Genomic DNA, 14,469 nt, shown 5'->3' with positions numbered 1-14,469 from the left:
CTTAGGTCCCAGGGTGGAAGGGGTTGCCTGGCCCCGCTGCAGTGGCCCTCGCTGGCTGAGTGTAGGCGAGCGGCCGGGGGGCCTCTGGGACCCCTCCCTGACAAGCCACCCCCACCCTCACCCTGCCTCTGCAGCCAGCAGCGAGAACTGGATTCCAGGAGGGCTGGTGACCCTGGCAGGACGCAGTGGGAGCCCACACAGGCCCTCCTGCCGGGGTGTGCCCTGATTGCCCAGCCTGGCCTGCTCCACTCGGGCCCACCTGCCCGAGTCTCAGTGGTGGGGTTTGCCTCCTTAGGAACTGTGAAGTTCCCAGCCTTCCCTTTGATCCTCTTTTTCCAGTCTACACACACACACGCACACACACGCACTCCTGCTCCTCCATGGTGCTGGCTGATGGCCTGCCTTCTCCCATCGTGGGGTCACTCGGGTCTTTGTCCTTCCACAGAGGTACTTCCTCAGCCGAGCCCAGAGCCTGTGTGGCCCTGAGCGCAGTGCCATCCCTGACTCCCTGCGCTGGCTCTGCCACCCGCTGGGCCAGAAGTTTTTCATGGAGCGGAGCTGGTCGGTGAAGTCAGCTGCCAAGGAGAGCCTGTACTGTGCCCAGAGGAATCCAGGTGAGAACCCCTCCGCAGGCCTCGGGGTCTGGAGAAAGGCCTGAGAGCTGCCAGGACTGCTGGGTCGCTGAGCGCCAGGTCGTCTTGTGTCCCCATTTTCCACTTACCAACAGGTGACTCAGAGAGGTTAAGTAACTTGCCTGGGGTCATGGACCTCGTCAGTGGCTGGGCTCACTTTGCGGCTCAGCAGTCTCTGACATTCAAAGCTCGTGGTCCTTCCGTCACGCACTCACACTGTAATAGATGGTGATTAAGCCCCAACTGTCTGCTTAGCCCTAAGGCACTCTGGAGACAACAGCGTGTGGGGCTTGCTGGTCCTTGGGTGAGTAGACAGACATGGAGGGAACAGTTAAGAACACAGGCCACAGGCTGTCATCAAATGTGCAGAATGGGCTCCGGGCATCCAAAGTGGCGGCTGCCTTTCTTTCTGTCCCTGGTGTTTGATGATGATCAGAGGTGACTCCCCCAGCCTCCAGGCGGCCGGGACTGGTCGGGTTGACTCAGACCTTGAGCAGCCAGCCTCCGACTGGCCGCTTTCTGCTTGCTTTTCCCCTGCTCTAAATTCGGTGTCTGTGCAGAGAGCAAGGCTTGTTCTGCAGCTACGGGAGGGGGGTGGGGGGTGGGGGGTGAAATATCCGTGAGGGGTTCCCCTTTCCGTTTTACTTCTTAATAACCTTATGGCTCAATTTTAGAATTGTGTGAACACCAAAAGTAAGAACGAAAGCAAAAACAAGCCTCAATTTTTCAGCCCATCACCACTGACTACTTCATGGCTATCACATAGACTTTCCACTGGCTTTTTTGACTTCTCATAGTCTCTGGTTCCAGGCCTTATCACCCAGAATGTGTTCCCAGGTATCCCAGTTCCTCCTCCTGGTCAGATTGTGACCCAGAGGTCTGCCTCGGGGTAGGGGGTGGGAGGAGGGAAGGGGCTGTGGAGGCCGTGATTGGGGCCTGCCAGCGTGACAGCAGTCACAAGCGCTGTGAGGCCCCTGGCTGATCAGCTCAGCCAGATCGTTGCTGATCACAGGCTCCATGACAGGGCTATGGAAAAAGATGCGCAGGTCTTTCACTGTCAGCACAGCAGCCGCCGCCTTTTCTCAGCTGGCTGTGCTCCCGAGCCACGAGGAGAGAGCACGGTCTCTGAGTCTTGGCGTAATTGTCCACCTTCCCGTTTTCCGTTTTCTGACAAGGCTGGTGGCTGCCACCTTCCAGCTCCCAACCTGGAATCAAAGAATTGGGCCCCATGCCAGGAGACACCCCTACATGCGCATGGACACACACATACAGACATGCACACGCCCCGGAGCCAATCCAGATGCTGGGGTGCTGGTGACCACTCTCCACCCCCATCTTCCCTCCTGCTCAGCAAGACGGCTCTGGGTTTTGATTGAGGAAGCGGATTTGGTCCCCATTCAGAGGGGATACCTGTTTCTGGGTTACTTTCTCCTGTTTGTCACAAATGAGACCCATTTAACTCTTCTCCTTGCCTTTCTCCTTGCTTTCAGCTGACCCCATTGCACAGGTCCACCAGGCGTTCTGCAAGAACCTGCTGGAAAGAGCTGTGGAATCTTTGGTGAAACCTCAGGCCAAGAAAAAGGCTGGAGACCAGGAAGAGGAGAGCTGGTAGGGTTCCCAGCCCGGCCCCCTGCCTTGGGCCCTGTCTGCCCAGGAAGCTCGAGAGTGATCTTGAGGCCCAGAGGCCCTAGGGTGGGATCAGCAGGGAAACCAGATAATGCCTTTGTATTTCTCAAACCTCGCAGCCCCACACGCGTGCCCTGTGTGAGCTCTGGCCTGGCGTTTTTTCCCAGATTCCCTGGATCCATCCCTTTATCAAGTGGGGTCAGTTTTGGGAACAAGTTAAGGATGTGATTAGTCTGCTTTGCCTTGTGGGGAGTGGGAAGGGGGTGGGGGTGGGAGTGGAATGGAGTTGTTAACAGAAGGTGGACAACCCCAGTCTGGACATCTTGGGGACCCAGACCCTCACTGAACGTGCCAGGCTGTGTCTTCCCCTTCCATGTTTCCTAAGCACAGTCCTTCTTCACAGAGGAGGACCTGAGAGGCAGGCAGGTGCAGAGGCCCTCAAGCACAAAGTCCAGATCCTGGCTGGAGGGTGCCTGGGGTGGAGGGTGGGTGCAGTTCCACCCAGGAGGTCAGAAAGCTTCTAGAACAAGATGACATTGGAATCGGGCTGTGAGGGGACGAGTCAGGTTTCTCTGGGGAGGGATGAAAGAAAAGGTCGGGCCTTCCTGGCGGAGGGCAGTGTTCAGGAGCAGCCCTGAGCCTGCGAAGCAGGAGGGCCTGCAGGGAGTGGGTGCCGGGCCTGAGCAGGGTCGGGGGCATGTCCAGGGTGACAGGGAAGAGGTGGCGGGAAACATCCGTGGGCTCATGGAGCTGGAGAGCTGGGAGCGTGGCCCTGTGTGCACTGTACTGTACATGAGATCCTTCTTGTCTCTCCAGTGAATTCTCCAGTGCTCTGGAGTACCTGAAGTTACTGAATTCTTTCGTGGCCTCCGTGGGGATCGTGACCCCACCGTTCTCCAGCAGCTCCGTGCTCAAGTCAGCCCTTGGTAAGCTTCCTGCAGGTAGCTGCCCATGTCGGGGGGCGCTGAATATTGTCCCTCATGGCCCTTGTGTCCCAGGGGGCCCAGGTTGGTTATGAGTGTACACTTGAGACTTCTCTGGACCCCAGATTTGTGTCTGCGACCCCCGTGCAGCTGCAGCCCACAGTTAGCCCCTCCCAGGCAGGGCCCTGGGGCAGAAGTTAGTGGTCCTCATGGCAGTAGGACAATGAGTCAGTGAATGATTTCCCTGGGCCCTAGCTGGGCAGGACAGGTCAAGGTCCTTCCCGAATGCCCAGAGGGACAGGCACCAAGATGTCCAGGCACCCGTGGCTGGTGGGGCTCCCCGTTCAGATGCACCGTGGTCCCTGAGGCTGCTCTTGGGTCTCACCCTCTCTGCAGAAAAGCCCTTCTGTCTGGGTATCTGTTCCACTCTTGGGTGCACGATCCAGCCCACTGACTCACTTGACACCAGTGCGGCCTTAGCTCTGTCGCTAAACTGCCTTCAGGGTGATGGCACATCAGCCTCCACCTCCACCTTCCAGGCTCCTAGGGCTGCTGGGCGAGAAGAAGCTGGGTGCCCTAGGGAGGGGAGGACCCCTGAAAAGCAGCCACCCCCTCAGCACCCCCTCGTGGCCTCTGTTCGTCTGAGGGTTTAGAGAAGGCTGTGCTCTGAGCTGAGCCTCTTAACACGGCCGTCCCCAGTGGCCTGGTGAGATCATTAGGATCAGAATTTTGTAGGTGAGAAAACTAAGGATCAGAGAGGAAGAGATTTAAAAAATCTTAATGGGAAGCTGTTACTACAAATTCTTTGACAACACCATTCTTAGTGGCCAAAGTTCAGGTTGTGTCCGACTTTTTACTTAAAAATACCACTACTCTGAATAGCCTTTGTTAAGGTTTTAGTTCTCTGTTTAGGCCAGTGTCTTTGTGATAGTTTGCCAGATGCAGGATTATTAGGTTACAGGAGTGAACATTTTTAAGGCTCTCGATACATTCCACAAGACTGTGCTGGCTGGTGCTCCCACCAGAACAGGGCGAGGGGTAGTCCTGGGCCCTGCACCCATAGCCAAGGTAAAGGTGCTGCACCCCCCAGGCGGCCAGCCGGGCTGCGCCCCACTCTGGCTTCTGCAGCTGCTGGAAGTACCTTCGGTGCTGTCCCCTCTAGGTCCAGATGTCATCTGTTGCTGGTGGATGTCCGCAGTCGCCATGGCTATCAGCTGGCTCCAGGGAGACGCTGCCGCCGTGCGCACTCATTTTACTGAAGTAGAGCATGTCCCCAAGGCCCTGGAAGTGACTGAGTGCGTAGACCTCCTGGGCCACCTGCTTGCTTCTCTCCAGGGGAATCCAGGCAGCCGGGCGAGCCGGGCTTGCTTGTGGGGATGAGGCAAAGGGTGAGGCAGCCCAGGGACTGGGCAACAACTGGAGAGAGGAGGGAGGAGAGGCCACCACAGGGAGACCGAATGCAGCCAGCACATCTGGGCAAGCATCGTGCTGGGAGTGCTGCTTCCAGGGTGGAGGCGAGAGACAGAGTGCGGTCGGGTCCCAGAATCTCGAAGAGCATCTCATGGAGGCCTCACGGCCAGTGCAGAGAAGTAAATGTTTCGCTTTAAGTTCACGTGGGCTGGAGGAGTCTTCTCTTACGTGCCAGCATTTTATCCAGTTTACTTTCACCCATCCTCACCCCTCACCACCAGCTGTGTAGACCTTGTCCCATAACCAAAAGGGCCTTTAGCCCAAGGCACCTCCAGAAAGCATCTAACATTCCTCTTTGGGGACTCGTGTCAGCTTCTCGGGGCATCTGGTCCTTTGCTGCCCTGGCTGCTCACACCCTGGCCTTCTCTGATGGAATCTGAGTGTTCCTGACGTCTTCTGCCACTTCAGAGAAGTTGTAAAATATGTCAGGCAGAAAGGTCCCTGAGTCCTGTCCTTGGCTCCCAGATTTTAGCATTTCTCCTCACACAGGCTGTTGTCCTGGAAGACAGAAGGGAGCCAAGGGAAGGGGGGTCTAAGCAGGGCTCACACCCCCAGTTGCATTTCACTGACCCCACTTTTAAGCCTCCTGACCAGCAGGCACCCACCACATGCCAGCCCTGTGCTGGTGCTTCAGCCTCCTGGCCAGTCTGCCTGGGGTCAGCGGGGCTCAGGGAGGCTTGGTCTGTAGTCACCTCGTTTCTGAGCAGCAGAGCTCCATGCACAGCCAAAACGCTGTCATAGGCATGCCTGCCATGGGGATCCAGCCTTGCCTGGGTCTCTTTGCTCTCCAGGGATAATGACGCTATGGGGACCTTTACCAAATCCACTGCCCTCAGCCCCTCCCCGATCTGCTCTGCAAAATGGGGTGAAGTTTCTTCAGAGACTTAAGAGCAGGCTCCTGGGAAAATGGTCCCTTGGAGAGCAGGTACAGGTAATGAGGCCAGCACTTCATGTCACCACAGATAGCAGCCAGCGGGATTGTGATCACTTTTCAGATGAGGAAACCGATTGAGTGGCCATCCGAGGGGGCTTCTTAGCGACTTTCCCAGGGGTCTCTTAGTTTCTTCCTCCTCAGCTACGCTCTCCCTTCTGGGGTCTCCTGCCCCACAATCCATCATTCATGCAGCACAGACTCCCGAGGGCCTGCTGGGTGCTGGCGCCGCTCCGGGCTCTGGGGGACAGCAGTGAACGAGCTGCAGGCATTAAACAGGACCTACAGTAGCAGTGAGTGGCGATCAGTGCCATGAAGGAAATGTAAAGTGGGCTAAGGGGTCGGGGGAGCCTCTGGGGCGTGGCAGTAGCCTCCCCTGCCCAGGCTCGCCCTCAGCAGGCCCATGGTGGCTTCTCCCCTCTCCTCAGGGCCTGTGAAGCAGCACGTCCTTTAACTTTGCTGACGGGGCATCTGGGCCAGCCGTGGTGCTGCCTCCACGGGGTCCCATCACCTGCTGAGGGAGGGCCATAAACCCATCGTGCAAAGGCAGTGTGGTCAGGGGGCAGAGGCAGAGGTGGGCACAAAGGGCCTGGCCCTGTGGGCAGCCAGGAGAGGCTTGTAGGGGAGGAAATGGAGCAGCAGGACAGGAGGATGCAGGCAGAAGGCCAGAGAGTGAAGAGGATCAGGGTGGGAGGGGTGTCCAAGTAAAGGCACCTGTGGGTGCAGAAGCACAAGTCGGAGAGGATGGGGGCTCTGGGTGCCTGGAGCAAGGAGCAGGAGCCAGAGGCCCACATGCCACAGACACGGGTTTGGGCCTCCGTGAGCGGGCAGGTCGGACCTTGTCTCCAACCAGCTCCCCTCCAGCCTCCCTGTGCCCAGGCGTTCTCAGGCGCACCAGGCACACACCCTCTGCACTTGCTGGGTCGTCTGCCTGGAGCCCTCTTCCCTGGAACTCACTCCCCAGTGGGCTTCAGGCCTCTGCTCACGTGGTGCCTTCTCCGGCAGCACCTGGCATCACGTCCCCCGGCGTTTCACGTCCAGCTCCTTCACTGGGAAGCGAGCGCCTTGTGGCAGGGCCACCCTAGCTCAGGACCTGGCCTTTCAGACCTGGAGCCACTAGGGCAGGCCACGTGCCTCAGTGGTGTGGGACGTGGTGACCCGCCTGTCCTGCCTGAGCACTGACCTCCAGCCCCTGCCCCCGCAGGAGCCCCCTGGTGAAGGCCGTCTTCCACGCCTGCAGAGCCATGCATGCCTCGCTGGGTGGGAAGGCGGACGGGCAGCAGAGCTGCTTCTGCCATTGCGAGAGGGCCAGCGGCCACCTGTGGAGCAGCCTCAACGTCAGCGGGCCCACTTCGGACCCCACCCTCAACCACGTGAGTGGGGGCTTACCTGGCCCCTCCGGGAGGTGCTCAGCTCTGGTCCGGAAGAGCCCCGACCCTGCCTGGGGCTTTCTGGTGGGCAGGAAGGGGTGGCGGGTGCTATCCAAGAGAAGGAAGTGGGCCAGTGGCCCCTTGTCCCACAGCGTGGTCTGCTGACTCTGCTGGGCTTCCTTTCTTGGCCCGCGGGGCAGGCCTATTCCCATCTGCACCTACTTAGGCCCCTTGAACCCCAGCTGCTGCTGGCCAGCTGCAGGTGAGCTTGCACGACTCCCCCGGGGCCTGCAGGGCCCCTGACCTCCTGCGCCCTGAGTGTCCTCCCTGGCGCGCGGCTGGGGTGCATTGTAGTTGCATTGCATGTTCTGCGGTACCCGTGCAATGTGTCCACAGTGCATCCCAGAGGCCTGCCCGGCCCTCGAGGAGGCTCCCCACCCCCACCCCAACCCAGAGGCCCCAGCGCCAGGGAGGGGTACTTGGTAGAGCGCACTGCAGTCACGAAACCATGTTCAGATGTGGGGTTCCCACAGGGCAGGGTGAGCCCATGGCTGGAAGGGAGGTGTCATCTGCTTGGGCTCTGGAATGGGCAGAAGGGTGACTCTCAGCCCTCCCTGGAATTTGGTCCCCGGGTGACTAGGCTGGCACTTCTGGCTAGTAGTTGGTGTCCCCAGGTGTCGGGTGTGTGGGCCCCAGGCAGAGCCAGCCCTGCAGGACGGGCAGTGTGCAGAAGAGGCCCCAGCCCTGGGGCAAGAGACACTTCTCGCCTCCCACCTCTTTCTTGTAGTCTCCCAGTCGGTCTCCCTTAGTGTCGGCCTCTGTGAGAGGACCGAGCAGTCTCAGCTGGGTCCTGGGACCGAGAGGGAGGCTTGCAGCCAGGCCACCCTTGGAGCTGGCATTCTGGGGAGCAGCTCCCTGGTGGGCGAGGGGACTAGAAAAGGGTGGAATCCTAGCTCCATGCCCACTGTACCCCCCTTCCAGACCTGAGTCTCAGGTGTTTACATCTTAAAAGTGCCAGGTTCTATTTGAGGAGCGGATTGTCATCCATGTCCCCTCAAGGCTGTCAGCAGTCAGAACAGTGTGGCGGGGGGCAGGTGCAGGCAGGCTCTGGGGCAGCACGGTCTGATGCCTCCGAGGAAGGGGACACCCAGGCTGGGTGAGAAGAATGGCCTTGGGGGTGGGGAGGTGTGTGTTTGACCCCAAGGGCCAGAAGTGGCCCATCTCGAAAGGGACTTGGCTGTCCCCTCACTACTCCGCTTGGTCTCCATGTGGTGCCAGTGGCCGCCAGGAGCCAGGTGGTCAGCTCAGCCCGTGGGTGGTGTGAGCATAAGTGGGGCCCACAGCACTGACTGTGCACCCACAGGCCGGGCATGTGCCCACATGCAGCACATGCTCACCCAGTGCTCACAGCAGCCCTGTGCTGCACTCCCATTTCCCGGGAAACTGAGCCTCAGAGAGGTTAAGGCTTGTGCCAGGGTCCCCGTAGCCAGCAAGAGACAAAACAGGGATTGAATCTGGGTCAGCTGGGCTGGAACCCAAGCACTAAGCCACCCTGCAGTTTGGCCTTCTTGGGCTCCTTCTTGAGCTGCCGTCTGTGGAAGCAAGCTCCCCTCTCCTCCTCCTGCCCTCTCCCTCCTTCCGCCCCTCCACACCATCTCCAGGCTCTCCTGCCATCTCAGGCTTTTTGGTCACACTGGAGGGAGGGCGGTGGGGGTGTGTGGTTTCTTGGTACCTTTGGGTATCTCAGCCTCCAGGCAGCCACGAGGGGCCTCTGCTGGGGTGGGAGCAGCCTGTGCCTTTGTGTCAGACCCACAGGGGTTTTATTTCTGACCCCGCCACCTGCCTGCTGTGTCTCTCAAGCAAGCCAGTGCCCCTCTCTGAGCCTCAGCTTCTTCACCTGCAGGATGGGGACATAAATCTCCCACCTCCTGGGGCCATGGAAAGGAAGAGATGAAATGGCCCAGGTTCACCCTTCAGCCGTTCTCTCACCCCCTGTGGAGGATTTTCCGGTGGCCCTGACCCGGGACTCTCCATCTCTCCAAGCTGCTGCTTGGGGGCGGGGGAGGTGGGGATCCCTGTCCCAGGGCTAAGCCAGTCACCTCCTTCTCCCTTGTGCCCACCCCACAGGTGGTCCAGCTGCTCACCTGTGACCTGCTGCTGTCGCTGCGGACAGCACTCTGGCAAAAGCAGGCAGGCGCCAGCCAGCCCCTGGGCGAGACCTACCACGCCTCGGGTGCGGAGCTCGCCGGCTTCCAGAGGGACCTGGGCAGTCTGCGCAGGCTGGCGCACTCCTTCCGCCCGGCGTACCGCAAGGTGAGGGCTGGCTGGCTGCGGCCTTGCTGGCACCCTGCTGGGGGGCCTAAAACCCCAGAACCCAGCACAGGTGCCCACGCATGGTGGTGGAGGGGCCCCTGAAGGTCGAGTACCCATTCAGCACGTGTTGGTTGAGTACCCACTGTGTGCCCAGCCCTGGAGGGGGAGCAGGCCGTGCCGACTGGTACCACACCAGTCCCATGCCGGGGCGCTCCAGAGGGCGGAGGGGAGGGGCGGGGACGACCATCCTAACTGGCTGTCAGCGTGTCAGAAACTGAAACCATGTTTAAAGGGAAGTCCACTCTGATTCTTTTTCTGAGCCACTTTGCTTCTGCTGCCCCTCTCCATGTAACATCTCGGCAATGGCCACAGGGTCTGAGGGAGGTCTCAGAGTCCCACTGGGCTTACTGGACTCCAGTCAATTCCGTGGTTATTTTTATTGCTAACTGGAGTACTATCCTGGACATACTTTTTTACCTGAATTATTTATCAAAAATTGAGATAAGGAAGCCAGAAGTGTCAGTGGTAGGAAAACGGCTGCATTTGGAGGGACATGAAAAAGGAGAAGCATGGTGCTCGGGGTAAGGTGGCCGCCATGGGTGCTGGTGCTCAGCCCCATGCCCCTGACCCCAGGGTGCTGGGGGCCCTTCAGGGTTAGACCCTGGCCCTCCCCTGGCTCTCACTTTGTGCTGTGCGGTGACTTAGGACAGACACAGCAGACTAGCCCAACTGGCAGAGAGCCAGCCCTTACCGCAGAAGCGGGCAGCATGCTTCCGGCTGGGCGGCAGCCCTGCCGCCTAGGACCTGCTCTGGCGGGCCCTGTGTCTGCGCAGGGTGCAGCTGGCATTGCTATCCCTCTTGGACCGCCATTTCCAGCCTGGCACTGCCCACCAACCGAAGGCCAGCAGGTGCCACTGGACACCCTCCCTCAGGCTCAGCAAATCAGAGACCCAGGCCTTGTGCCCCTGCCCCAGTGGCTTGTGTTTACATCAGAGTGACAGACTTGCCTGGAATCCTGGAGTCCGTTTCTTTCGGAAGAAACAGAAGGAAACAGGACCCTGAACCTGCCTGGGACCAGCCAGCTGCCCCCTCCACCTTCCTGTCCCTGCCTCGCCTTCTGCTGCTGATCGGGCTGCAGCAGACTCCTCGGACCATGGCTTCGCTGAGGTCCCTTGTCTCCAGCCCCAGAAGAGCCTCAGGGCTCCTTGTCCCCAGCCAGGGAAAGCAGGCCCTTAGCCTCTTCCTGCTCTCGCTGCCTTGCTCCTGCCCCATCACTTGGCCTGGGCCTCACTCCCCATTCTGCCATGCAGCCGCATTTCTTACTAGGCTTGGCTTGGAGTCAGAGTGGAGGACAACAGAGGTTGCTTCCAAGGGATGAGTAAGGCAGGGCCTTGTGGAGAGAAAGGCGTCACCTGACAGCAGGGGAGATGGTGAGGTGGCGGAGGGAGAGGTGCCTCGTGGAGCAGGGAGCAGGTGAGGACCTGGGGCTTGGCTGTGCTCCCAGGTGTTCCTGCATGAAGCCACCGTCCGCCTGATGGCAGGAGCCAGCCCCACCCGCACTCACCAGCTGCTGGAGCACAGTCTGCGGCGGCGCACTGCTCAGAACGCCAAGCACGGTGAGAGGCAGCACCCCAGCTTGTGGGCCTGGTGTGGGCCCTGCCCCAGGGGGCAGTGGTGGGGGACTCCTCAGCTCCCCTCCTCCAAGGCTCTCACCGCTCTGGGCCTCTGTGTCCCCTGCAGCATTCTCAGAGATGGTCCTGAGGATGAAGTAAGCAGGGCCCTGGCCGAGTGGGTCACAGCGGGGGGGCGGTGCAGATGATGGGGAGGCAGGGTGGGGTGGCGTTTGTTGGGGATGGAGCTTCTGTGCAGAGGTGGGTACAGGGACCATGGGGCCGAGGGGAGCCGAGGGGGAGCCGAGGGGAGAGGCATGGGCTCTGGAGCCAGGCTGCCTGGGGTGCATCTCAGCCCCTTCTCATAAAAGCTGTGTGACACTGGCCACGAGGGCTTGTCGTCTGTGAACTAGGCCGGGGCTAGAGCCTGGCGTTCTTACGAACAGGAGTTCCCAAAAGCACTTGGGACCGTCCGTCTCAAAGGGCTCTCCGTGACCTCTAGCTCCCTGCCCGTCTCCTGTCCCCACAGGAGAGGCAGACGCCTGGCCCGGCCAGCGAGAGCGGGCCACCGCCATCCTGCTGGCCTGCCGCCACCTGCCCCTGTCCTTCCTCTCCTCCCCCGGGCAGCGGGCGGTGCTGCTGGCCGAGGCGGCGCGCACCCTGGAGAAGGCGGGCGACCGGCGCTCCTGCGGCGACTGCCAGCAGATGATCGTCAAGCTGGGTGGCGGCACGGCCATCGCTGCCTCCTGACCACCTCCTTCCCCGCCCGCAGCTGCCCCCTCCTGCCTCACCTCTCCCTCTTCATATCTCTCCCTCACGGAGCAGTGGGGACGAGCCTTGTCTTCTGAGCTTTTGCCTGTGAGGCGTTGGGACCACCCTAGGCCAGTGGACCCCTAGGCAGAGCCCCCAAAAGCTGCTGGGGTTGGGGGCCCAGGAGAGGAGCAGCGGGCCGGCAGGACACACGGGGTGCCCTGGCCTGAGAGTGGCAGAGGACACCCCCAGGCCGCCGCGCCCCCTCAGCCCTTCAGGGCGCCTCTCCCAGACCTCTCCCCCTTTATTGCTTCCTCGTTTTTTATCCGGCTCACCCTCTGGGGGCCATAGGTCTCTGGGTGCCGGAGAGCAGTTGGCCTTGGAGACCGCCCTGCACGCCCCCCTTTTTATAGCGACCGTTTTTATATCCGTGTGCTTGGGTTTGCGTGAAGCGGGGCTCACTTGCCGTCGCGTCTTCTCCCTCCCTCTCCAGGCCCACATGCCCTCCCCTGGGCCTGACAAAGCCCTTTCGTTGTTCCTCCCTGTCATCCAGAGCGGCAGGGAAGGCGGGGAGCCCAGCCCCGGGAGGCGGGCGGAGGCAGGGGCAGGCCTGAGGATGGATGAAATAATGTCGGCATTATTTTTTAATTTTTTAAAAAATAAATGGTATCTTATTTAATTGTCCTGTTCCTTCCCACTCCCCCACCCTCCTGGGATGGAAGCCTGAGCTTGGGGTGGGCCCAGGAGAGGCGGGAGCCACCCAGAGGGCCAGACCCAGCCTCCCCTGGGCTGCTCTGCTCCCCTCCCGCCCCAACCCACCCCCTGCTCTGGGGACTATTTTTAATCCCTAATTGTTAGCCTGGAAACCTGCCAGGGTGGTGAGACCGCCCCGTCCCTTCCCCAGAGACAAGCCCCTCTGTTCAGGGATGAGGTCCCAGGTCTCCAGGGGTCCCAGGAGGAAGAGTGGGGCCACTTGGCTGGATCCCCTGGGGCCTGAGGACTGCCTGGGACCCCAGGGCCTTCCGTCCTGTGCTTCTCACCCCTTTGGGCTGGTTGGGGGCAGAGGGTGGGCAAGGGCCTCAGCATGGGTTGGGGGTGCACACTGCAGGGGCTCCCCGATGCGGGCAGCTCTGCCACTGCTGCCTGCCTGGATCCCTCCCCCTTCACTGTAATTTAAGGCCCCAGTGTCCCCCCGCAGGCCCAGGCCGTGTGTCTTGTGTAGTTACTGTGCCTTTTCTTGTTGTGGAGGGGTGGGGGGGTTTCAAGAACAGGGGCTACGTCCACAGCTTCCTTGATGTTGACTCATTTGCTGTGTCCTGGGCATAGGCTATTCAATAAACACAGATTGGTACCACCCAGCACGAAGCGTGTGAGGGTCTGTGTTGACCGCTGTGGCGACTCGCCGAGTGGCCGCCAGTGGGCCAGGGAACGAGGGCAGCCACCCCCATCAATGCTGAGACGGCCCGGGCCCTGCCTGCCCCCCCACCCCTTCCTTCCCCCACCGGCTGCCCGGCCCACACATAGGCTTGGGACAGGGCTGTTGGCACTGCCAGGGTCAGAGGTCACTGTACCAGGCTTCATTGTGCTCCCTGGAGGTAGCGCTGTCTGGTTGGCTGGCAGCAGCAGTTGTCTGGGATTGGGGGTGCTGAGCCCGTCTGTGTTTAACCCTCCTTGGGAATAAACGTGTCCTTTGTGGGGGCTGCCCCCTAGTTTCGTCATCTCTGGTGGCAGTAAACCTCCGGGGAGACTTGCTGGCCTGCACGGGGACCCCAGTCCCACTCCTGTACTTCCCGTGGGGCAGGGATGCTGCCTGGGCTTCCACTTCCTCAGGTGCAGGATGGGGGTGCGGCCCCAGTCTTCTATGCAGTCCTCAGAGGCCCCACAGCAGGGTTTACAGGTCGTGCCTTGGAGGCTGGTGAGAGGCCAGAGCTGGCTTCACTCCCAAGGGGACAAGACCACCAAGGAGTGGTCAGGACAGGCAGGGAGTGGAGTGGCAGCTGGGCCACGGGTGAATGGGCCACAAGCAGGGTCCAAGGCCTGGCCCCTTGGGCTCACTGAGCCACTCCCTTCTCAGCAGCACAGCCATAGCAGGCCACCCTGTCCTGAGGGCTGGGGCTCAGCTGCGGTTGGGCCTTCCACAGCCATAACAGCACTCCCAGGGTGGCCGCTGCCCGTGGCCTTGGCCTAGTCCCACTGGCTGGAGATCCAGGGCCATTGGGGCTGAGAATGAACAGAGAGGGGTTGTGCCCACCTCCTGACACAGCCCAGCCCGGGCCTGCATCACCAGGGTGGGTGGGTGGGTGGCCGATGTGCCCAGGAACCTGATCCTTTTGTGTCTCGGCAGCTCTATGACTCAGCACCCACCCCCCTCCCCCGGCTCTGCACAGCTGTGGGATAGGCCAGGGCACCCCACCCCCACCAGGGGCTGAGGGCTGAACCTGTCTCCCCTCCAAGCCTCGGGGGCCCCTCAGCAAGTGCCCATGGCCTGTGTACCTTGGCTTCATCAACAGCCTTAGGGACAAGGAGATGGAACCCACTAGTCGAGGAGCCAAGCTGGGCCGAGTGGGCAGGGTGAAGGCCTGCAACGGGGCTGCCTGTCCCTCTGCCCTTTGGCCCACCATCCCACCACCAGATTCCCAGTGACAGCAGAATATAGCACAGTCCTGAGGCAGGAGTCAGCTGGATGACTGGGGCAAGTTTAACATTTCAAAACCTCAATTTCTCCATCTGTAAAGGGAGGTCTATAAAAGCCACACTTCCTGGAGCTCTTGTGAGGGTAAAATGAGAAAAAGAGTGACAAATGGTGGCCATTGTTAATAGAACAGTATCCCATGCCCAGAGTAC

General features: G+C 60.5%; 1 protein-coding gene across 2 annotated transcripts in view; it reads left to right on the top strand.

The window, feature by feature from the left end:
* Nucleotides 1-12,984, top strand: part of SREBF2 (sterol regulatory element binding transcription factor 2) — a 59,013-nt gene extending 46,029 nt beyond the window's left edge. For both annotated transcript variants that reach the window (XM_037845021.1, XM_037845020.1), the window contains exons 12-19: nucleotides 446-614; nucleotides 2,123-2,240; nucleotides 3,075-3,184; nucleotides 4,344-4,476; nucleotides 6,787-6,955; nucleotides 9,080-9,265; nucleotides 10,770-10,881; nucleotides 11,405-12,984. In XM_037845021.1, the coding sequence (XP_037700949.1) occupies nucleotides 446-614; nucleotides 2,123-2,240; nucleotides 3,075-3,184; nucleotides 4,344-4,476; nucleotides 6,787-6,955; nucleotides 9,080-9,265; nucleotides 10,770-10,881; nucleotides 11,405-11,625 (1,218 nt within the window). In that variant the 3' untranslated portion in view covers nucleotides 11,626-12,984. The remainder of the gene's footprint in view (nucleotides 1-445; nucleotides 615-2,122; nucleotides 2,241-3,074; nucleotides 3,185-4,343; nucleotides 4,477-6,786; nucleotides 6,956-9,079; nucleotides 9,266-10,769; nucleotides 10,882-11,404) is intronic.
* Nucleotides 12,985-14,469: the final 1,485 nt, after the last annotated feature.

Source organism: Choloepus didactylus, chromosome 8 (assembly GCF_015220235.1).
Source record: "Choloepus didactylus isolate mChoDid1 chromosome 8, mChoDid1.pri, whole genome shotgun sequence".
Lineage (NCBI taxonomy): Eukaryota > Metazoa > Chordata > Mammalia > Pilosa > Megalonychidae > Choloepus > Choloepus didactylus.
Note: the sequence above shows the minus strand (reverse complement) of the source record. Positions and strands in the feature narration are given on the sequence as shown.